Genomic DNA, 22,655 nt, shown 5'->3' on the forward strand with positions numbered 1-22,655 from the left:
TGAGCCAGTTGGAACGTTGTTGACAGTTATAGAATTTCGATCGGTGTTGATGCAATTTCGTTCTCGACCTTTTTGAGGTTATGTCGTTTTGGCTACTGTTGTAATTATCGTGAATATTATCGTGATCATCATTGATTATATTTACAAACCTACGTCGCGTTGAACATTTTTCTGAATTGTTGTTGTTGCTAAATTCATTGCTATGCCGCTTACGCCAAGGCTATGCTTATTCAATACCCTGACTTAATAACCACAATAAGGTACATAAACACGTGGAAATCTACGCACAGATCATTTCATCCCTTTAGCTTTCAATTTGCCACCTAAAAAGGTAAAATCCAATCCAATCCTCCACTTTCTACTTTGTTGTTCTTCAATCTGATCCAGTCAACTTTTAAAGTATTATTTCTTGCGATACATTATCATTAATTGGTAGCAGTTCATATTGTTTGATAATCTGGTGATACCCTCATTATCACTGTTCATCACCTAGGCTGCAGAAAGTATCGCTTACAAACTTGATATCTTGCCTATATTTCTCAATTACTACACCATTTAAAGCTATTGAGGGCTAGAAGGAATAATCGGCATCAGCTCAATCCATCGATATAATGGCTTCATCATCAGGAGAATTACCTGATCAATCAACTCTAACTCACTTACTCAACTTACCACCACTGTTACAACCTATTTCACCTTCTTTAGCAGCATTACATTTAGCTAGAGTTAGATTATCTTTATCTATACCTACTTCAGCATCGAAAAAATATAATTCAAGGTCAAATATAAGCAATGTGAATTTGAATGAATGGTGTCATTTATGTGGTGGATTTAGATCATACACTAACAAATCTCAAGGAGAATTATCAACAAGTACAAGTACATCAATATTGAACGATGATAAAGCAAGAAAACCAATAAAGAAATCCAGAATTGTACAAAAGAAAAATTCAATATGTGATTTATGTGGTGAAAAATATGAAAGACCAAAACCCGTTAAAGATTGGGCATTTATAAGAGATTATCCTCCAGCTAGAAAATCAAGAAGATCAAATTTAAAATTACAAGAGGAAAGTATATCGCAGCATATAACGAATCAGCAAAAACCGGATAACACTGTAATAGAAGGGCAAGCTAGTACTACCACTGTTACGCAGAAAGATATTGGAGAGCTTGACGATGCAGAAACGTCGAAACCAGATCCCTCCACTGCTTCCGTTGAAGTGCCAAGCTTAGCTATGGAAATCGATCAAACACCGAGCACAATACCAGCAATGACACCTCAAGCACAACAGCAGCCAAAGTTACTTTCTCGTCCACCATTATCTCATATACCTAAATCATCACCTAATTTACCCACTTACCCTCAACCTCCTCCTGTTGTTCCGAAATCCAATATCAGTAATAGCTCAGCTGGCAACAGTAGCAAAAAGAAGAAGAAATCTGGTTTAGCGAAACTCTTGGCGGAGAACAAAGAGAGAGAGTTGGCTAGTAAAGGCAATGGTGGTATGTGGGGTTTAGGATGAGCCATGAAATTGTTTATTTGACATTTTGTCGTTTCATTACTTTGTATCTTGTGTAGCAGTTGTATGTTTGAGTTTAACCTGGATACTACATCGATTTGTATACATGTAAATTGTTACATATCACTATAACGCAGGTTTTATCTATTCGCACATTTTTGGTCTCTCCCCTTTATTTCTTGCTCTCGTACTATTCGAGACAACAGAAGGCAAAATCAGTGAACTAATAAGAACCAATGTTTTCATAGTTCTTCAGAAAACATTACTCAATCATATGACTCACCTTATAGAACCCCTCACCACTCTTTCTTCCTAATTTACCTTCTTTGACCAATTTGTCCAACAGCTCAATTGGTTGAACCAACTCTTTCGAGATTTGACCAGCCTCAGCTTTATCTCTCCATCCTTGAGATATGTAAGATGTCGTATCTGTAGTTAACAGAGAACGCATATCAGCTTTCCGTGATTGGTGATGGAACACCAACTTACCCAATCCTACGAAGTCAAGCAATTTGAAAGGCTATATGCGAATACGAATCAGCTACACAACCATTCAACAGAAATCGTCTCTGCGGCAGCTGCAACTTACACCCATAGCTAGTAGATGACAGACATTCATCTCAGTTAGCTTGATCAGAATACAAGTTGTCTGCAAAGCTGTTTGCACTTACGATATCCTGCACCGAGTTCCATAGCTGTGTCTATATCTTCCGGAGTTGCGTCACCTCTTTCTACCATCCTGATTGATTCCACTGGAAAGAATTATAAGTAGAAGATCAGCTATAGTCAACAGCTCTTTTTGCTAGCTCTCGGTGAGCTGAAAGATAATCCCACTTACAAAGATAGGGGACCAACAACCTATTTACTATAAATCCAGGTGTATCATTACAAGTTACAGGGGATTTGTTCATCCTCAATGTAACCTCTTTGAGCGCTTCATAAGTTGAAGTTGATGTCTGTGATGTTCGAATGATTTCAACTAATTTCATCGCTAATCATATGAACGTTCTAAGTTCAGCTTGGATCATGCATGACAAGCAGAGACAAAAGAGAGCTGAAAATCATCACTAACCGGGTACGGGGTTGAAGAAATGTAATCCTGCAAATCTACGTTGTTATTTGTTAGCTCTCGAACCGCTTGAAATTCAGAATAAGCTCGATAGCTGACTTACTTCTCCTGTCTTTCTTTGCTACAAGATTCGGCAATTTCCGTTACCGACAATGAGGATGTGTTGGTAGCGAAAATACAGTCTGATCTGATAAAGCGAGTAGTCGTTAGCTTTTTCGTCTTCTGTTGAAAGGGAACAAATAGATTTGGTAGCTAACTGTTACGTAAAGTAAGCAGAAATACTTACTTTGCTTTACTATCTAAGAAACCGAATAAATCTCTTTTAACTTTGATTGATTCGATAATAGCTTCTATGACTAAGTCAGATTGTTCAACAGCTTTACCCCTTTTTGTGAACGAATATCAAAATCAGCTTCATATGTAAGGAGTCGTAAAGACAGACAGATACAAAGCTGAATCATGCTGTATGCACTTACGCATCTGTTGTAGTTTCAATATTTTTCAATATTTTCGAGGTGAACCCTTCGATATCATCAGGTGATTTCTTCTTAGCTACTCTGGCAAGAGATTTTTGAATGATGTTCAGACCATTTCTGTCATAAGAGATTGATTCAGCTATCATCCTGAATTAGAGGGGGAAAATGAGCTGATTCGAACTCACTCAAGAGCTTTATCCGTAACATCACTAAGGACTACCTATTAGTTCCACAAGAATGGTTATTTAGCAATGCCTGCCTCGATATGCGCTTTACTGATCGGGGAACGCTAGCTCACCTTCAGTCCACTTTGAGCTCCTACTTGAGCAATACCGGCACCCATCAATCCAGCTCCGAACACAGTCAATCTTTCTATCTTCCCCTCTCTTGCTGAAGGAGTGGTAGACAAATGTCTTTGGATCGACGAAAGTCTGGTAGCCGCAGCTGCATTGAGGGTGTTTCTAGATGTTGACATTGCGCTTGCTCTTGAGATTGAAGAGAGCATGGTGAGAGATCTCATGTATGATATATTCGCCGATATACCTGTTGTCAGCTGGGTTGATATGGTTGAACAACAACGTAAGGAATTATGAGTGGGATTCAATTGTAAGTTATCTTGTCGAACGTCTAGCAGTAGGCTGGTTACCGCTTATTGATTTGAATGTGATAACCGCCGCATCAGATTTATCACGTGACAAGCGCACGAGCGTTATCTCTCTTCGATCTGGATGTTTATGATAAAATTGGTTATCAACAATCTCAAGTTATACTTGCAACATACACATCATCATCATGCCTTGTTCTTTACTGGACTTGACCGATGAACTCATTCAAGATGTAGCTTTTCACCTTCACCGAGACAATTTCATTCCTTTACCTTCATTCCATCCTCATTGGTCAAACTTCGCTTCAGAGATAGATCATGAAGTTTCGAAAGACTACATGAACTTCCGATCGACATGTCGGAAAATGAGAAATTTGTGTCCTGCAAAAAACCTACATCTTATCATTAGAAGGTGGGACAGGTTACTAGATTGGACTTTGAAGGCGCCTCCGGCCATCCTCAAAGCGGTCAGGTGAGTACTTTTTTGCAATTTACTATCTCAGTATTCGCCGTTGATCATGTACCTCATTTGACCGACCAGACGAGTAGAGATGGGCATATCACCTTATAAGAACTTATCAATTATTACAGCATGGCCTACCTTAGTCCATTTCTTCAGCTTACTACCGAATTTAGAAGAATTGATTATCGTTCAGGCCCCTGTATGTCACCATCAACCAGGATCTGTAACCCAAACGAGTGATCTTACGCCATCTCCACTAAATTTCTTACCGAGACTTCTAGCTTTGGCTTTAAGGACAGAATGCGAGATCTGTCAAACAGACTTGTACAACCTTCTTATTCCATCTATGCCTGTTATCAAATACCTCAAAATCACGTCGCAACTGTATTATTCACCTGAAACTCACTCATTGTGGTCAGAACGAAACGGTAATCGTCCAGTATCAATAACGCATTTATACGATAAAACACTTAATCTTTTCGCTTCACCAGTCGCCGATTCGCAGATACAGATGTTCCCGGATCAAGTACCATTTTTAGAAACGCTCATCATTCATTGTTCTACCTATCCTCATAAGACTGATCCAATGCATCATATGAGAGCTCGACAATGTCCAAATAATGGCGATCACTGGAACTCAGATTATCGGGTTTCAGAACAGTTCGATGCACCCTTTGCATTATTCGAGGATATCATCAGTCTTGATGAATCACAATTTGTGAGTTCTTGAAAATCAGTTCAACAGACAGTTGAATGTATGTTGATATATACCTTCTTCGCGGTCGGAAAAAAAAAAAAAGCGCGAATGGATGACTTATTTTAACCGTTTCGAGAAGCTGAAAGTCTTGGACTGGTCATGTTGTTTCACCATCGAAAAATTAAGGCCCCGAAACTTCGGGTTTAATAGAGATTGTAAGGCATGGAGCAAAGATATCACTTCTGATCGGGTGGAAGACTACGAAGTGGAACTGAGGTCTGCTATGAGACATGCTGCAACTCGGATTTTCAAAGCCATTCCGACGTTGCAAGTAGGTTATTTTTGGGAACCTGACGGTTTCGCGGAATATGATGCTGCTTCCGATATCGCCGAGTGGTATAGATGGGAATGGAAACGTATAGTGGAAGGAGATGGTTCATGGGATGTAGAGATTTCCCGTATCCCCCAACATTTCGATGCTGAATTTACGTTAAACGAAGAAGGAACGGTGGAATGGCCGCAAATCCGACGCACGATCCCCAATCTGCCATCCAATTAGTATGTAAGTGGTCTTTTCTCTTTGACTCCCAAAATCATGATTATTTCAGTTGATAATCTTGTCATGTAGATGTTCATAGATGTTCATATAGTCTAGACAGAAGCATACGTCATATTCATCGCTATGTACCTTGGGCGTAAATCACAACACGTGTATTTTACTACCATTATCTAACGCACTGACTTCGTCATAGTTGAGTGTGTGGATTTTGATCCAAAGGTATGTTATGCCTTATCTGTCGAACAACAACGTGGAACAATCGCGGTCAACTGATATCAACTGCATGAAAGGTTGTTGTATATTACATCAATCCTGCGATTTCCACCTTCTGTTGAATCAATATCACTTTGTCTTGTTGTAATCATCAATTCTCTCCTAGGCTTTATCACACGGGCTTACAGCGTCTATTCATCAGCCTCCTGAATTACGAAAAGTCACACGAACAAATGACCTCCTCACTCCTCAATCTCACTGATGGATTGATTCAACAAATCACTTATCATCTACATCAGGACAACTTCATCCCGCTACCTTCGTTTCACCCTCACTGGGAAAATTATGCATCTGAATAGACTTTGAGGTACATAAGGATTATATGAGATTTAGATCCACGTGTGGTAGAATCAAGAACCTATGTCCTGTCCGAGGTCTACATGTAAAGGTAGAGCAATGGGAAAGATTGTTAGATTGGACTTTACGCCCACCGGATACTATATTCTCTGGCGTAAGGTGAGGTTTGATTGGTTCATACGTGTACAGCATAAATGTGGATATGTAACTGAAATCCAAAGCTGATAATACCTGTTGATTAGATTAGACGACAAGAAATTGATATAAAACCTGATGCAAGCATCCCACACCAGGTAGTTTGGCCCGTGTTCACCTACCTTTTCAGCGAGCTATGCAATTTAGAAGAGCTAGTTTTAAAAGAGAACCCTCTATGTTGTCACGCTGTCGATCTGCGACCATCTCCTCATGAACTTTTACCAAAACTCCATGCTCTTGCAGTCGGATTGCGTTGCCATTGGTGTAATATCGACATATTACATCTCCTCGTACCATCAATACCATCGATATCATATCTAAAGACTACAGCAGACTTCCATTACCAAGCGAGAATGTATCGGTTATGGTCTGAACGCTATACCGGACGATCATTCCCGATAAAACATACATTCTACAGGTATTGGGACGGTTGCGATATCCGTGACCCCGATCATTCAATAGCAGGTTACTTCTCCCGTCTGGAGACACTCATATTAGGCTGTTATAGCCCTGCGGAATCTCTTTCGACATCAATCCCGCATAGATTTGAGACGGGATATCACATACGAGCTCAACCGGATACTGGTATTCAAGGGCAATGGAAAGTGGTATACTGGTTCGGCGATGCATATTCACCTAACTTCGCTTCTTTCAAGAAGGAATTCAGGTCTGAAAAACATGTTCAGGTACGTATGACTATCAATGCGTTGGGCACCTGCTGACCACATATAGGCCGATGTATTGAACTATTTAAGCAAATTTAAGAGTCTTAAAAGACTGGACTTAGGTTGTTGTTTCACCATACGACAACAAAGACCAGTGTCTCAGAAATACAAGCAAACCCTGAAGAAATCTCAGCAAAATCTTGACATACATGGGCAAATCGGTATCTACGAAACCAATATCCGCTCCGCTATGGCTCAAGCAGCACACCCAATACTGGAAGCCATACCTACCTTGCAGATTGGCTATTTCTGGGAACCCTGCGAGTTTTGGAACTGCATCAATGGTCAAGCCATTCCAAGTTGGTATCGATGGGAATGGAACCGGGTAACCAACAAGGATGGTTCATGGTATGTACATGTATGCGGCAAACCCCAACACTTCAGCGCAGATTTCACGATCAACACAGATGGTATAGAACAATGAGATAAAATCGAGCCGCGATTGTAATTATACAGTAAATGATTCAACATTATCGACAATGGAGATTTTTTTTCGCTGACCGGTATGGTAACCTACAGATATGGGGTAGTGTAATGAAGCCCAGGATGTACGTAGGTAATCGAAAGAAATCCCACGCCTTTACCAGCGTGAATCATGTCAAGCATGTACTGTGTGTGTAATTGACATTCAACATGGATACCCTTCATCGTTCAGTCAAGTCATGTTGGTGATCAGGGTGACCTGGGTGGATGATTCTAGATGGCCTTTGCGCATTGATCTTTCACATGGGGTAATCTGAAACAACGAAAAATGTTCCGATCATTATCCTTTTTTTTTTCACTGTCATAGCGCAACGATGATTCGTATAGACACAGGTAGTGAACAATATACCCACACTTGGACACTTCTCACTTATGTTTGTCCATTTTATTCATTTACTCATTTATTCATTCATCTTTTTCATCTTCTACTCTTTTTCGCAAAAACAGCATAGATAGCAAACACTCGCCTTTCCACTTACGACACAAAAATCACCAATCTGATGTCAGCTTCACTTCTTCATCTGGATGATCACCTGATCAAGGATATAGCATTTTACCTGCATCAAGATAACTTCATTCCTCTACCATCATTTCATCCGCATTGGTCAAATCTTACATCTGAAATTGGTTTTATTGTTCAAAAAGATTTCATGAACTTTAGATCAACTTGTAGAAGGATCAGAGATTTATGTAAATTGAAAGGATTACATATTAGGTTGCAAAGATGGGAAAGACTGCTGGAATGGAAATCCGATGCACCTGATACAGTCCGAAGTGCAGTCAGGTATGTAGGCTTTGCTGTATATTCGCAATGAGCTGATAATCGTACTCATATAACACAACAGACGTCTGGAGATTGACATACTAGACGTTGAAATTGATGAAGTGATCGGAGAGAATCTACTCTTTATCCAAGCTCTCATCTCATTTACCAATCTTGAAGAACTTATCATAACTAAATTCCCCTGCTGTGCCCCTACTTTCTTCGCGGATCATATCGATGCTCGGGATCCTCCGCAAGAACTCCTATACAACTCTCTCCGGAAAGTTCGGTCGTACGCCAACATGGCAACCTGCTGTTTTTGCTACAAACACGAAATTGAGAAAGTGTTAGTGCCGCTCATGCCGGATATTCAATATCTCAAATTGAACGATACCAAGCACGCTCACGAAACATTCGTCATCTGGTCTTCCCGCCATACAGGCCTGATCACCCCTATCGACACATTCTTTTGCAAGTGGGACGAGTGTGCTGGACACATATTACTGTCATCCGATGTCCACCTTGACTTTTTATCATCTAATATCAGAGTATTGATCATCCAGCCTGACGAACGTTTCGTCCCCGTGGTGCCACCGCTACAGTTTAGAGCTCGACAACGACATGATATCTTAAAGCACTGGTCTTTGGAATTCTATTCCGAGTTCGAATTACATGGGGACGAAGTCTGGGATTTATCTCAATTCACTGATCATGATATGTCTCAAGGAGCATGGAAGTACATGGTATGTTGACGGAGGAAAATTCGACGACTGAGACGTATTTACAAAGAACTGATAATGTATCTGAAAATAGGAGAACTGGTTACAATTCTTGGAAAGCTTGGGTCATCTTGAAGTATTGGATTGTATGTTCACTCTCACTACAGACCAACGTAGACCTCAACTATATGACGGAACTCGAAGAGGGTCAGATAGATTTGAAACTGAAAGACAAGTAAAGGAGTATGAGTTGAATCTCCGATCAGCTATAGTATTCGCTGCTCAACGAAACTTGGATTACATTCCCAATCTTCAGGTTGGATTCTTTTGGGAACCATACAAAATTTCTGTGGATAACAGATTGGTACAAGAATGGTACAGATGGGAATGGCACCAAATCAAAGATAGAGATGGTGCATCCCACATTAAAGTCTGCCAACTACCTGAACTTATAAAGCCCAACCTTAGTAAAGATAGGATTATATGTGAGGGTATATAAGGCGCAATAGTATAATTTATTATGGACGACCGTACTTTTTTTAACGCTATGCATCATGTAGATTGTAAGGAGGGTGACGAAAGATACACTCAGATCACCATCAGCAACCGTCTCCGTCACTGTATTTGGGTTTCGCTATCTGTAACAATCTATCACCTAAATACATTGTTCTTCTCTTTTCGTTTATCTCACTTCATGATTACTTGCCGTTTCAACATCAATCATATCATGGACGATACCTGTCCCAAACCTACGTCAAGCATGTCAAGAACCCTTCTCAGCTTAAGCGATGATATCATACATCGTATCGGCTATTTTCTCCATCAGGATAATTTCATTCCTTTACCATCATTTCATCCTCATTGGGCCAATTTCGCAAGTGATATCAACCCAAAAGTAGCTACCGATTATTTAGCTTTCAGCAATACCTGCAAAAGAGTGAAAAAGATTTGCCCACTTAAGGGGTTGCATATCAAACTATCAAAGTGGTCGAAGTTGTTGAAATGGATTGCCTATAGTCCAGACCAAGTCAGAAAAGGAGTCCAGTAGGTATATGATCTTGACGTTACTCATGCGAAGCTTTCATGCTGACATCACCTAATTTTTCAGTAGAATACATCTCGATATATCACCTAGACCTGGAAAGTCCATTATATCAACTTGGATCACCCTGTCAACTTTCTTTCGGATTTTTCCTTTCCTCGAAGAACTGATCTTGATCGATACTCCTCTTTGTCGTCATTACAATTCAACAACTAAATTAGCGGATATACATATACTCGGTGCACCAATGGCGCTTACAAACTTAAAGTCGCTTGCGGTGGATGTGAATTGCAGAGTATGTGCGGAAACGCTCCCCTTATTCTTGATTAAAGAAATCGAAGCACTTCAACATCTCAAGGCGGTCGATTGCTCCAACCTATCATTGGTCCTCCAAACAATGTCCGACAATCTCACAATATCCGACACTTCGAAACATCAACCCCTAAGTGATCACACCTTATGTTTTAAAGCATATCCCACATTGACGGATATAGAAGAAATGCTGGACAAGATTAATACCACTTTTCCTCGGGTCACTGAATTACACCTTTCCCCACATCATCGAGTGTCTTCAGCACATAAATTTCGTCCATACTTATATGTCAATAATGTGGAAAGAAACTACAAATCAGGAGAAGGTCTCACCTTAGGCCTCATCCAAGCTCACGATGTGTGGTCATTGAAAACTTCAGGATCTACAAGTATGCGACATGATACAGACAGCTTGGTAGGTTATCATCTTCCTCACATACTGTATCCACCCAATACTTACTCACTAGCATTCTTGCTATTTAAATAGCAGAAAATCATCGACAGCTTGGCTAGATTCACCCGTCTACAGGTCCTGGATTGCGGAGTTGCAGTTATTCCGGAAGATGGTTATTGGGAACACACTTCCGCTAAACATGGAGAAACGCTCTCAGAGTTTATGGACAGGATCAAAAGATGGACGGATTACTCACGTATCCGAAGCGATCTTTTGTCCTCTGTAGAGATTATGTTTTTCAACGCAATCCCTTCTCTGAGCTGTCTCCAGCTCTGGGACGTTGACTCGGATGACTGGAAATATTGGACGAGATTTCTGCAACCAGAAGATCCAAACGAGGATTGTGAAGATTGTTACGATTGCATTCCCGTCCTGTTTACAAGCAGTAAGATCGGATAGACCCTTATCGTCGCCAACTCAGATGGCTCAGATGATTCTGAAGTAGAGGACAGGTAACCTCGACCGAGAGTAAGTGGATTAGCTAGCCTTACTTAGAGACATGTTTGAGCTAATGGCAATGATTGTAGCGCTATAAACTTTTGGTCATCTGCTTGTAAATCTAGTCATCCGCTTGTAAACATTGTCTTTATATTGGCACCGCCTAGGTCCATTTATGGTGCAGATGTGACTGTCAATACAGTCAAGGATAAGATCATGTAGTCGGATATTAGATCGATTGTCTATCTGAAAATGAGACCGCTAAATGGGGAGTAATTTGGAAGGTATTGGTTTTGCCCCAGACAACTGAAAGATTCTAGTCAAGGTGAATAAGGTCCATCATTGCCAAAGCCAAATGACTGGCTTGATCTTTCGCAGCAGAGAAGAACCTTTATATAGGCTAAGAAAAAAGGCACTTTTTATATGATGTGATTAATACATGTTATTGTGAAATCTAGCTATGTCGATACGGGTTTTCCAAGTCACGAGTGGTAATTTACAGTAGCTGCTCTGCAGCTTGAGTTAAATCTGCATTATTGGCCAAATTCCTAGTCTGAGTCATGGTCACTATCATCGTCATCCTCATTTTCACCCTCAGAGTCGTTTCCTGAATATGTATCACCCTTCCATTCTTTTTGACCGTCTTGGTTATTCATGGATTTCGTTTTATGGCTTGTTGGAACTGGATCGATTTGGACATCCGCTGAAGTGTCATTTCTATCACAATACCAAGACCACCTATCCCAGATTGATTTTTCGGGATTTTTAAAAGCTGGTCTAAGGTTCCAGAAGTAGCCTACTTTGAGAGTTGGTACATTGGCTGATATGATTTGAGCTGCAGCTAGCATAGAAGACTGAATTTCTGCCTCCCTTGCGCATAGCTCGGCAAATCGTTGAGGAATCTTGACATCGCTGGAATCATTTTTCGAGGTTGTGGGTGAGCTGAATGAATTTGATGATCTTGTTGGTCTGAGAGGTAATTTGATACTCAAGAAGCAATCTAACGTTTCAAGACGATCAAAACGAGAAAGCGCAGATAAGAAGTTGTCCTGATGAAATCATCAACAAAGTCAGCGAATGGGGAACTTGGCTTCAGAGGTTGGGAGGAAAAAGTAAACGAGAATAATCATTCACGTACAAATGTGTTGTCTGAATTCCATGCGTCCATATCTCCAGCTTCCTCAAAATCCTCTTCACTTCCATCACAACTAAGCCTAAAAGACCAAAAAGATGACCCTTGAGCTTGATGACAAAATAAGTGGAAACAAGCTTTTATTGATCGTCGATTCGGTTGATAAGGTGTAATGTACAGTCTTGTTACTGAAGGAGCTTGATCCGCGATAGTTGTTAAGGTTTCATTTCCATTTACACTATTATAGGTCTTCACATATAAAGATTTTGGTCCTTTTACTGCATTTGACAAGTTACATGAATCTAATTGTTGAGGTTCACTAGAAAGTCGATGTTGTGAATGGGGAGATGATAGTTTTAAGTGTTGGATATTGACAGCGGTTGAGAGGAACAGATCGGGAATACCAATTGAGCAATCTTGACAGTTCATTTCGAAAGCAAATGATTTAACTTGAGGAAGATATCCTGAACATGAATCAATGAGGGTTTGAGGGAAAACATAATCTCGATGAGTATAATGTTGACAAAGAGGTAATCTGATTATGATGAGTTCTTCAAGATGATCAAGTGATCTTAGTAAGGCTACCAGAGTGAACCAAATTGGAACGATGGCATGAGCATCGGTTACTAGAGGTTTACTAACATTTTGCCGCGGTACATCAAGGTGTAATCGTCTGATGGAAGGTAACGTACTTTAGTATGACTATTGTGGGAGGTCAACGCAATATAGTAGGTGCTCACCTTACAGCTGTCTTCACAAAGTTAGGTGCTTTGATGGTATAATCGAGCATTTTGGAATATGAATCCAGCTTGAGGTGTAGGCCGTTCAGAGGACAGAGGTAATACACATATCTACATGTCGATCTGAAAGCGAGAAAATCCTTCTGAATTGTTGGGTCGATTTGACTCGGACCATTATCCCAATGAGGTTTGAAAGACGGATTGGGATATAGGTGTCTCCATGAACAAAATGGGCGATAAGACAGATCAATTCGGCATTGAGGTCGATAAGGGAAGGCATCGTGGTTAAAAAAGAAGCCTGCTGATTTATACACCAGTTCTTCAGTTGAAATGATTGTATTCAGGTTATAGGTGGGCAAAAGGAAATAAGAAGAGAGAAGTAATTTTAAGATGATGAATAAGGTCAAGGCTTCTATCAAATTTGCCGGATACATAAGCTACAATACATCACCGCACGCCAGTTGACGTAAGACGGTGAGAAGTCGCATTGCATATCTGACATGGTTGACTGTACTATCGAAGAATACTGAATCATCCTTGTCTCAGCTTTAAGTGGCTTCATTCCAAAATTTAGCAAACACTATGCGTAACAAATTAATCTTAGTCTAGATCTTCAATCTTCGTCTAGATCTTTAATCTTCGTCTAGATCTAAATCATCATAATCAGGACCTGATTGACCATCTTTATTTTTCATCCATTCACTTGCGAACAATTGAGGTAAAGGATCGATTTTTATTGTAAATTCTTTTCCTTTTGTATTTACATTTGAAGGTATTACGAACCAAGACCATCTTCTCCAAATATGTGCAGGTTCATTATTCCAATCATAAGGGAATTGCCAAAAATAACCATTTTTCAAAGTAGGTGTTTTTTGTAACATAATGCGAACAGCTGATTTCATAGATTCAGCTAAACGCGGATTAGTTATACCATATTTTTCTAAATTATTTTTCATACGATTTTGATATTTATCGTAATCACTCGCTTTTTCCTCTTCATGTGGTATTACATTAGATGGCCAATCTATATCAATATGTGGATTTATGATAAAATCGAATGATTCCAATTTTTGGAATTTACCTAAAGCTTCAAGGAAATCATCCTATAATTATTTACTCAGCGATGATTCAAGATTATATTGATAACAATACGACAGATGATCCTAAAATTCAGCAGGATGACTATACGAAATGATCTGACTTACCCAAGTTTTATCCTCTGGCCAACTTTTGATATTCCTTATATCATCATATAAACCTGTGATCCATTCATTGCCAAAATGCTTGAAGATCCAATCATCCTTAGAAACCGTATTCCTATCTTGATGTTTGGAATATTGACCACCTAGGAAGAATCCTGGTGTCAATTCATGTCTGTCCGTTTTTATCAGATGTAGCTTCTTCAAATTAGGACATTGAGATGAGATTAATTTGAGCTTTTTAGTGATTGTTGAATCTTCCCATATTTTCATTACCAACGTTTCCAAATTACATTTTCTTTCTTTATCGTTATCAACACCACCTGCGAAATTATGATTATCTAACCATAAATCTATTACTGATTTGAAATCTTCACCGAAATCATCGTTATCCTGAGGAGTTTCATTCTCTGAATCAGATAAATTGGTCATCTTCAGGTGTTTTAAACTTGGACAACAAGGTATAATCAATTTTGGTATTTCGTAAGAGCAAAATTTACATTGTATTTCGAATGATATCGATTTCAATTGAGGTAAGAAATTGATTGAAGGTGGTTTCAATTGATTTGTTGTAGTATAATTCGATTTATGTTGACATAATGGACTATGACCTAAATACAACTCTTCTAAAGATTCAAATCTTGATAATAATGAAGTTATAGTTGACCATGTAGGTATTAATGGATATTTACCATATCCATAAATATCACTTATCAATGCGTTATCATCTAATTTCTTCAATTCAGGCGGCCAGTATCTAGCTTCAATATCTAATTCTAATCGTCTATATCAAGATTCATCCGAAACATTCCTCATTCAGCTTAACATCTTATCTTATCGCAATGAGAAAAAGTGGAGGTGAATGATCACTCACCTTATACCTTTGACTACACTATCGGGAGCATCAGCCATCCATTCTAATACTCTTTGCCATGATCTTAAGAAAAGATGTAATCCTTTCAATTGGCATATATCTCTTATTCTCTTACAAGTTGCTCTTAATGCTAAATAATCAGTTGCTAATCCTCTATCTAATTCTGTAACGAAATTTGCCCAATGTGGATTAAAAGATGGTATAGGTACATCGTAATCACGGTGAACAAAATATGAGATTCGGTCGATTATATCATCACTGAGGTCTAAGAAGGTAGTGGGCATGTTGGAGTGTAATGAGTAATCATCATTATTAAGTATCACATCTACTCCAAAATCGTTGAAGAGGAAGGAAGAACCGCTTAATTAGCAGGGGATCTCACCGAGAAATGCACCATCAGGCGAGACTATGGAGAGGAATGCGGTAATCAGCTAGTTAAGAATGAGAAGCGGACATCACCGCCATTGGTGAATGTCAGAGCTGCTTTTGTGCAGGCATGAAGTATACTTAGATCAGCTATCATACATGCTTGGCTGCAGCTCTCCTCTGTCTGATTTTCGCAGAGACTAGAAGCCTCAAGGAGGCATAAACAGACTTGAGAAGACTGACCGCATTAGATACATATTGGAACGAGCATGAACTCAAAGGGGGTATAACGGATTCAGTGATCTGCCTCAATGGTTTATTCAGCTCTAAGCCTGTACTGGATCTGACTTTATCATAAGCAGTAATTGATCAAGTGTCACAACCCGATCTCACATCGGCAATCTCTTCAGGATATCTGTCAACTATATTTAACTGGACTATATAAACTGAATTACTTTGTCATTTTATATATACCAAACTGTTCATAAGTTATAATTGAAGGCATTACGAAATCTACAAAGTCATTCGCGTCATTCATAAGTGGCGTCCCCTCTTGATTGTAATCGTAATTATAGTATTTTATAGGGTGTTGTCAAGTCAAGGTAAAAGCTGTGCTACGCGCGCGAAGTCGTGTGCCTTCTTTTTCACCGTAGTTGGTGCTACTACCGATCACATCAAGCTTAAGCACCAGAAAAAACAAGGAAAAAAGTGATCAAAGCTAAATTGGTGGAAACGGTTGTACCGCTTTAGATGATCTATTTACATCTTGATTTTTATACATAGCTTCAGTTTAACCATTTATAGTATACTGCCAAGAAGGACAATAGGAAAGGAGTATCAGACATAGCTTTGCTGGAATAAAGGCAGGACGGTTGATAATCAACAACTATTCTTAAAAGCGCGGGGCGCGATTCCTTTCTCTTCTCTCACGAAAATTCCAAGAAACGAGGCTTGCTTTACGCGTATTCTCACCAACCAATATTTTAACGATCCATAATATACATACATACGACACAATCTTCACTCTTTACATTCATGCTTAGCGTACAAGGTTTACTTAATCTTTAATCTCGAGCAACACATCTTTTCCAGACTCACCTACGGCGGAGTCGACTGTGATATCCTTATTATCAAACTTTTTGTGTAGTGTCAAGGAGGTATTTGGGATAGCACAAACAATAGTATAGACATAGAACCAAGAGGTATAAGGATCTGAAATATGTTATATCTCACAGCAGATAAATTTCCAGTTTGTAAGTCTTCGCTTTACGTGTTAAATACAACTTCTAATATGGTATGCAAAATGCGACAAAAGCTGACCACTGTAATGAACAATAGTTGTGCCTTTTGGTGTTATTGGGTAAGTCGAAGATTTCCCTCAATTCATCGATGATCGTCTTCCAATCCCTTCTACATCATATGCACACATACGATAGTGACTTCTTGCACGGCATATATCAAAACGACGAGATACTGATCCTCATCGATCTGCAGGTTTTATCGATATTTATGGTTTATAATCAGATTATTAGCGAGAGTTGCATATAGACCAATTCCTTTACCTGAAAACCCAACTTATATAGCGGCTGAAGATGTTACCATTATTGTACCTACCATTGATGCAGGAGAGGAGTTCAGAGGTGAGTTGTGCTGCACAACGTAAAATGCATGATAGCTTGAAACGCAGTCCGTGCTGGTAAAGCTGCATACAGGAGTACATGACTGATTTCCTTGTTGGTTCGTTCACTTAATGTAGAGGCCGCATTCTCATGGTTAGAAGGATCACCTAAAGAAATTATTATTGTCACTGAAGATAAAATGGTTGGACCATTACAAGAATTAGCAAATTCAGTTGATCCATCGAAAATTAGAGTTTTAACTGTACCATTTGCTAATAAAAGATTACAAATGGCACATGGAATTAGAAATACAACGACAGATATAATAGTATTTGCTGATGATGATGCAATTTGGCCACCAACATTATTACCATATGTATTAGCATGTTTTGAAGATCAACAAATTGGTGGTGTAGGTACATCACAAAGAGTTAAACCATGTGGTAAAAAAATGACATTATGGGAAGTTTTAGCTGCATTTAGATTAACTATACGTAATATAGAAATTTCAAGTTCAACACATATTGATGGTGGTATACCATGTTTATCAGGTAGAACAGCAGCATATAGAACAGTTATTTTAAAAGATCCTGATTTTTTACATGGTTTTACAAATGATTTATGGTTAGGTAAATATCATTTAAATTCAGGTGATGATAAATTTTTAACAAGATGGATGGTTTCTCACGGTTGGAATACTTATGTTCAAGTTTGTAAAGAAGCTGAATTATTATCAACAATGAAACCAAATTGGAGATTCTTAAAACAAGTTTTAAGATGGACAAGAAATACTTGGAGATCAGATTTTAGATCAATTTTTACAGAAAGATATGTTTGGACAAAACATCCTTATGTAGCTTATACAATGATTGATAAATTTATAAATCCTTTAACTTTATTAGTTGGTCCTGTTTTAGTCATTTATTTAATTGTTAAATCTACAAAAAATGTTGAAGATGGTGGTTATCATTTACCTGCTTGGAAGATCATCATTTCGGTGAGTGTGGACACAACCAAATTGGCTATATGGTCATTGTTTCTCAGAGCTGACTTTTCATATCACCTAATAAACGTATCTAGTACCTTGTCTGGCTTATGGTGACCAGAACAGCCAAATTGTTACCTCATTTATGGTTCAGACCTTCACATATCATTTATGTTCCTGCATGGATCTTGTTCGGTTATTATTTGTAAGATTAATTTCTTCTTCATTTTGAAATAACTCGGTAAAAGGCTAACTTGAATATTCATCATAGCGCCATAATGAAATTATACGCTTTATTCACTTTACATGAAACTGGATGGGGTACAAGAGCAGGTATTGGAGATCGTAAGTTTTTATTCGATATTACACCTACTTGCTTTCTTGTTTTGTTTTTAAAAGCTAACAGATGGTTTTCTCGTTCCTCTTATAGCTGCAACTGCTACAACAGCTGCACAACAAGAAAAGAAAGGTGATCCAGCATTTAGTAATTCAAATTCAGGTCATGTACCAGGTACAGGTGAACATGGTATTTACGATGCTGAATCAAATGGTATGACAAGGAAAGGATAGATAGTCGAGATAAAGAAAAGAATGGGTAGAGATGGTTTCTTGTGATGACTTAGCAATGAAAAATGGACGTTTTATAGATTATATCTCTCACTCTAAAAAAAATACAAGGAAAGGTTCATAATTTCTTATTATACAAACCTATAAGTTACGCTCTTCACGTCAAGTCACATTATTATACATATATATTCATATATATACCACATATAACGTCTTTTATGCACAATCTCGAGTTTTTGATGTTTCATGGATTTGCGGCAACAACATTCAACATATTGCGGTATTAATGATTTGACAACAATTTACATGCATGCCCACAGACATACTACCTATACTATAGAGATAGCAATGACCGGCTTTTTGAAGGCGTGATTCTGCACCGCAGTGGGAAAATTCAGTCTCCAAGTGGGATGGCAAATTACTCTACATTGGCTATATGATCCTTGTATCCCCCTTTACGAATATCGCGACGACCAGTTTCCCATGTTACTGCAAAATTATATGATCTCTACATGTAACTGATTGATGACGAGTCCTTTATTGCCAGTATAGGGTTTGTATATCTTCTTTAGCAAAAGCTAACCCACATGCAGGACATTTACGTTGTCTTGATGCTATTCTAGCTTCCAAACATGATTTACAGAAAGCTAAATGGAGTGATCCCAAAATGATTAGTCGAGCGAAATGTGCGACAATGACTACCAAACAATCGTCTACTTACTGTGCATACACTTAACGATAACTTGTTGTTTAAAGTTTTGTTCACAACATGAACATCGGAGGAGTTTCTGAAGATAGCGGAATAGACGAGACGATGTTAGTGTGAAGTGTCCTACACAATGGTATGAGACTGATCTTTGGCAGAATTACTTAAACTCACAAGCAATTTATCCCTCTCCTCTTTCATTTGCCATTCACCAGCAGACATATCTTTATCCCTTTCAGCTGAAGTAATAGCTTCTTGTCTTTCGTTCAATTTCTTTATTGTTTTAGCAGAAGTATCCACTTCATCTTGTAATTTTGCTCTTGCTTCTTTTTCCGCTGTGGCCTCAGCAACTCGTTGTTGCATGATTTGTTGAGCCTAGAGTAAATCATATATTAGCTAATGGGACGACGTGAATCTTTTCTGCCAAGCTAAACTTACATCAGCCAAAGCGGTTTGAGATTGTTGTAATCTCAATTCCAAGGAAGTCTTTTCGGAAGTTGTGGACGCCAACTGAGTTTGCAATTCTAATGCAGTATTTTTGAGCGAAGTGAAACCTTTTTCATTGGCAGTCTATCACGATATCGTTAGCTGTGACCTAATTACGGATTTTATAGCTAACTCACAATTTGATTTCTCAAACTCTGTTCAACTTCCTGCGCCCGTTCTAACAATTTCAATTGCTTTTCTACAGTTCTCTGTGCAAGTTTCCATTCTGCTTCTACAGCTTCTTTAGCTCTCATAGCGGAAAAGAATTTGTTGTCCGCTTTTGCTTTCTATTTGAGTTGTAACGGAAATCAGCTATACAGGTTGGTCCGTCCCAAATTCAATAGCTTACTTCAGTAGCTAATCGAGATATCCTCAATTCTCCATCTTTTAATTCGAAAACTTTGCTTTGAACCGTTTGATCTAGGTTTTCCCATAACTTCGATAAACCTTCAACTTCAGCGTACAAAGCGTTGGTGGCCTAGATAACAAATTTAGTCCAAGCCCACTTGAAGCGCACACTCTGCCAAATCAACTTACAGCTTCCGCTTCCGTCAATCTTAGTTCTAGTATCTTTCTTTCCTTTTCTTTCTCTTCTAGCTTCTTAGCAAGTTGCGATACATCCTCGGAAACTGCAGAATTGTTACCGAAGATCTTTTCATATTTGCTCAAAGACCTCTTAGCAGTTTCCAACTCGGTTCTAACTGTTGATTCTGCTTCTGCTGTATTTGTCAACGAAGTAGAGGAAGAGATCTGTTGATTTAAAGCATTTATTTGGTCTTGAGCAGAATTCAACTTTTCTTCTAAATCTTGTATATAATCCAAATCTTGATTCTGATTTAAAGCTTTATCGAGTTTATCTGATTTTAAGAAACTTAAATATCCTTCTGAACCTGACTGAGCGCCTAAATGAGATTTTAATCTTTTAATTTCAGAATTTAAGAAATTTATTCTATCTTGTCGAGTTTTAGATAGAATTTCAAATTGTTCATAATATTTCAATTTTTCAGGTGATTCTCTTGATCTTCTTTCATTTAATTCTGAATTGATTTCATCCCTTTGTCCTCTTAATCTTGCTAAATCTGTATCTTTTTTATTCATTTGGCTTCTCAATTGGTCGTTGTCATTTTTAGCTTCACTTAAAACTAAATCTCGAAATTCTTGATTAGATTCTAATAAACTATCTAGTTTCTTTTCACTAGTTTCAAATTTACTTTGAAATGAATTTGCTCGATTGATTTGAGTACTCAATTGATTTAGATATACTTGAAAAAATGGTGAATCCCTTAAAGCCGTTTCAGATGGGTGATTTGCCTACAGATTGATAAACCAGTGAGATTGATCTCAACAGCAATGTACTATTTCAACAAACTTACCAAAAGCTTTAATCGATCTACCTCCTGTTGCAATTGAGCTTGCTCACTTCTTAAAACTTGTAATTGTTTTAATCTGGATTCTGCCAATTGTTCCAATTCCGATGTATCTTGTAAAGCACCACTGGCAGAAGGAGCCGAAGCTATACTTGTAGATGTGCCATTACCGAAAGGTTTGACATCTTCTGCTATTTTACCGTTGGGTGTCGCGTGACCTGATCCACCATTCGTTTTACTTGGTCCACCGATACTAGGTGTGACAGTCCTTTGACGTGACGAATCCTCTTTCCATTCTTCTAAAGCTTTATCATGTTCCATTCGTTGTCTGTCCAAAGCTTTCTGGAGTTTAGCAACGTCCTTCTGCAAAACATGGTTCGAATCACTCAAACTCCCTATTTGCGTTTGTAACAATTTCGAATTTGACTTCAATGCACTTGATTCAGCTTCGAGCTTTGAACATCTTCTCTGTAATTCTTCGCTTGTAGAAGATCTACTTCCATTCTTTTTAGCTACATCCGCAAATCGTTTAACAAGTTGTTGTGTTTGAGGTAATCGAGCTTGAATAGCCTTCTCAAGTTCCGGTCGAGCGATCTGAGGGTCCAAATAAGCTAAATGATGCTCTGTCAGCTAGCCATCTTTTCGATCGTCCATGTGGTAGCTGCGACTCACGCTCTAAAACCTCTTCTTCCTTCAAGTCAACCTCCTGTTTCCCACCTAAATCACGTATAGCAGCAACGACCTGAAAAGCGATGTAAGCTATAGGTATTGACGGATGAAAGAAACCTAAGAATTAGCTTACCTGATTCCAACAAAGCTCTACTGCGTGAAAGCTAGCTTCAAGCACGCGCCTCTGAGCTTCAACTTCATTTGCTCGTTTAGCTTCTCGCTCGGATGCACGTCGATATTCAAGCATCTGTCGGTAAATGGCTTCCTTCCGCTTCACCTACAAAGGGATATGTGATTTAGTAAGCGGCTTGAAGAAGAGATGAACCGTGTAACAAGAACAACGAGCAAATAGAAAGTGAACCATCATGAAAATCTCCACTTTCTTCCTTAGCTCATTTGAGAACCATAATGTTGATCACTATTATGGCTTTCCCAAGATATATATTCCTCACAGTTGAAATAAGGTAAAAACACTTACCTCTACAACTCTCATCCAATCTTCAATTCCATCATTATCATTGTCGTTTATTGGTGAACTTGAATTTCCAGCTAATACACGTCTTTTAGCTGAAGGTGAAGGTGTATCATCAATAGCATTATCTCTAACCCTTTTAAGGTCTGCATTCATTTTCAAGATTTTGCTTGATTGTTCCTTTTCAGACCTACTTCGGATTTCCTACCAGCGAAGTAGATGAGAGATACGTCTTTGAGAGACTTGGAAGAAAAGTAAATTTTGATTGTGATAAAGGGAAAAAAAGATAAAGAAAGTGACAAAAGTGGATTGATAATTAAACAGAACTACAAGTGTGAGGATGGTACACACACCTCACTCAAACCGACTAAAGCTGCTCTA

The 22,655-nt window shown here is 38.7% G+C and overlaps 10 protein-coding genes across 10 annotated transcripts; 6 read left to right on the forward strand and 4 right to left on the reverse strand.

The window, feature by feature from the left end:
• Window positions 1-611: 611 nt before the first annotated feature.
• Window positions 612-1,526, forward strand: L201_006686 (uncharacterized protein; the record flags this gene model as incomplete). The annotated part of the gene is made up of 1 exon (XM_066222404.1): window positions 612-1,526. One exon carries the CDS (start codon window positions 612-614, stop codon window positions 1,524-1,526), a length of 915 nt encoding a protein of 304 aa, XP_066078501.1.
• A 259-nt stretch (window positions 1,527-1,785) lies between these two features.
• On the reverse strand, window positions 1,786-3,573 carry L201_006687 (uncharacterized protein; the record flags this gene model as incomplete). The annotated part of the gene is made up of 11 exons (XM_066222405.1): window positions 1,786-1,952; window positions 2,013-2,043; window positions 2,113-2,120; window positions 2,195-2,275; window positions 2,362-2,514; window positions 2,596-2,630; window positions 2,696-2,779; window positions 2,879-2,977; window positions 3,069-3,185; window positions 3,254-3,288; window positions 3,367-3,573. The coding sequence occupies 11 exons, from the start codon at window positions 3,571-3,573 to the stop codon at window positions 1,786-1,788; spliced, it is 1,017 nt and encodes a 338-aa protein (XP_066078502.1).
• Window positions 3,574-3,860: 287 nt separating this feature from the next.
• L201_006688 (uncharacterized protein) lies at window positions 3,861-5,391 on the forward strand (the record flags this gene model as incomplete). The annotated part of the gene is made up of 3 exons (XM_066222406.1): window positions 3,861-4,144; window positions 4,214-4,853; window positions 4,936-5,391. 3 exons carry the CDS (start codon window positions 3,861-3,863, stop codon window positions 5,389-5,391), a joined length of 1,380 nt encoding a protein of 459 aa, XP_066078503.1.
• A 1,680-nt stretch (window positions 5,392-7,071) lies between these two features.
• L201_006689 (uncharacterized protein) lies at window positions 7,072-7,305 on the forward strand (the record flags this gene model as incomplete). Its single annotated transcript, XM_066222407.1, has 1 exon — window positions 7,072-7,305. One exon carries the CDS (start codon window positions 7,072-7,074, stop codon window positions 7,303-7,305), a length of 234 nt encoding a protein of 77 aa, XP_066078504.1.
• A 559-nt stretch (window positions 7,306-7,864) lies between these two features.
• Window positions 7,865-9,345, forward strand: L201_006690 (uncharacterized protein; the record flags this gene model as incomplete). The annotated part of the gene is made up of 3 exons (XM_066222408.1): window positions 7,865-8,148; window positions 8,210-8,870; window positions 8,941-9,345. The coding sequence occupies 3 exons, from the start codon at window positions 7,865-7,867 to the stop codon at window positions 9,343-9,345; spliced, it is 1,350 nt and encodes a 449-aa protein (XP_066078505.1).
• A 261-nt stretch (window positions 9,346-9,606) lies between these two features.
• Window positions 9,607-11,053, forward strand: L201_006691 (uncharacterized protein; the record flags this gene model as incomplete). Its single annotated transcript, XM_066222409.1, has 3 exons — window positions 9,607-9,890; window positions 9,955-10,615; window positions 10,688-11,053. 3 exons carry the CDS (start codon window positions 9,607-9,609, stop codon window positions 11,051-11,053), a joined length of 1,311 nt encoding a protein of 436 aa, XP_066078506.1.
• Window positions 11,054-11,640: 587 nt separating this feature from the next.
• L201_006692 (uncharacterized protein) lies at window positions 11,641-13,014 on the reverse strand (the record flags this gene model as incomplete). Its single annotated transcript, XM_066222410.1, has 3 exons — window positions 11,641-12,141; window positions 12,231-12,897; window positions 12,965-13,014. 3 exons carry the CDS (start codon window positions 13,012-13,014, stop codon window positions 11,641-11,643), a joined length of 1,218 nt encoding a protein of 405 aa, XP_066078507.1.
• A 582-nt stretch (window positions 13,015-13,596) lies between these two features.
• On the reverse strand, window positions 13,597-15,321 carry L201_006693 (uncharacterized protein; the record flags this gene model as incomplete). The annotated part of the gene is made up of 3 exons (XM_066222411.1): window positions 13,597-14,067; window positions 14,170-14,947; window positions 15,038-15,321. The coding sequence occupies 3 exons, from the start codon at window positions 15,319-15,321 to the stop codon at window positions 13,597-13,599; spliced, it is 1,533 nt and encodes a 510-aa protein (XP_066078508.1).
• A 1,301-nt stretch (window positions 15,322-16,622) lies between these two features.
• L201_006694 (uncharacterized protein) lies at window positions 16,623-18,577 on the forward strand (the record flags this gene model as incomplete). The annotated part of the gene is made up of 7 exons (XM_066222412.1): window positions 16,623-16,656; window positions 16,742-16,763; window positions 16,898-17,043; window positions 17,160-18,019; window positions 18,103-18,212; window positions 18,279-18,352; window positions 18,438-18,577. 7 exons carry the CDS (start codon window positions 16,623-16,625, stop codon window positions 18,575-18,577), a joined length of 1,386 nt encoding a protein of 461 aa, XP_066078509.1.
• A 534-nt stretch (window positions 18,578-19,111) lies between these two features.
• L201_006695 (uncharacterized protein) lies at window positions 19,112-22,430 on the reverse strand (the record flags this gene model as incomplete). Its single annotated transcript, XM_066222413.1, has 11 exons — window positions 19,112-19,221; window positions 19,296-19,362; window positions 19,455-19,655; window positions 19,719-19,850; window positions 19,904-20,053; window positions 20,116-20,244; window positions 20,304-21,077; window positions 21,140-21,744; window positions 21,806-21,875; window positions 21,936-22,079; window positions 22,281-22,430. The coding sequence occupies 11 exons, from the start codon at window positions 22,428-22,430 to the stop codon at window positions 19,112-19,114; spliced, it is 2,532 nt and encodes an 843-aa protein (XP_066078510.1).
• Window positions 22,431-22,655: the final 225 nt, after the last annotated feature.

The sequence above is a fragment of the Kwoniella dendrophila genome, chromosome 9, assembly GCF_036810415.1.
Source record: "Kwoniella dendrophila CBS 6074 chromosome 9, complete sequence".
In the NCBI taxonomy this organism is placed as follows: domain Eukaryota; kingdom Fungi; phylum Basidiomycota; class Tremellomycetes; order Tremellales; family Cryptococcaceae; genus Kwoniella; species Kwoniella dendrophila.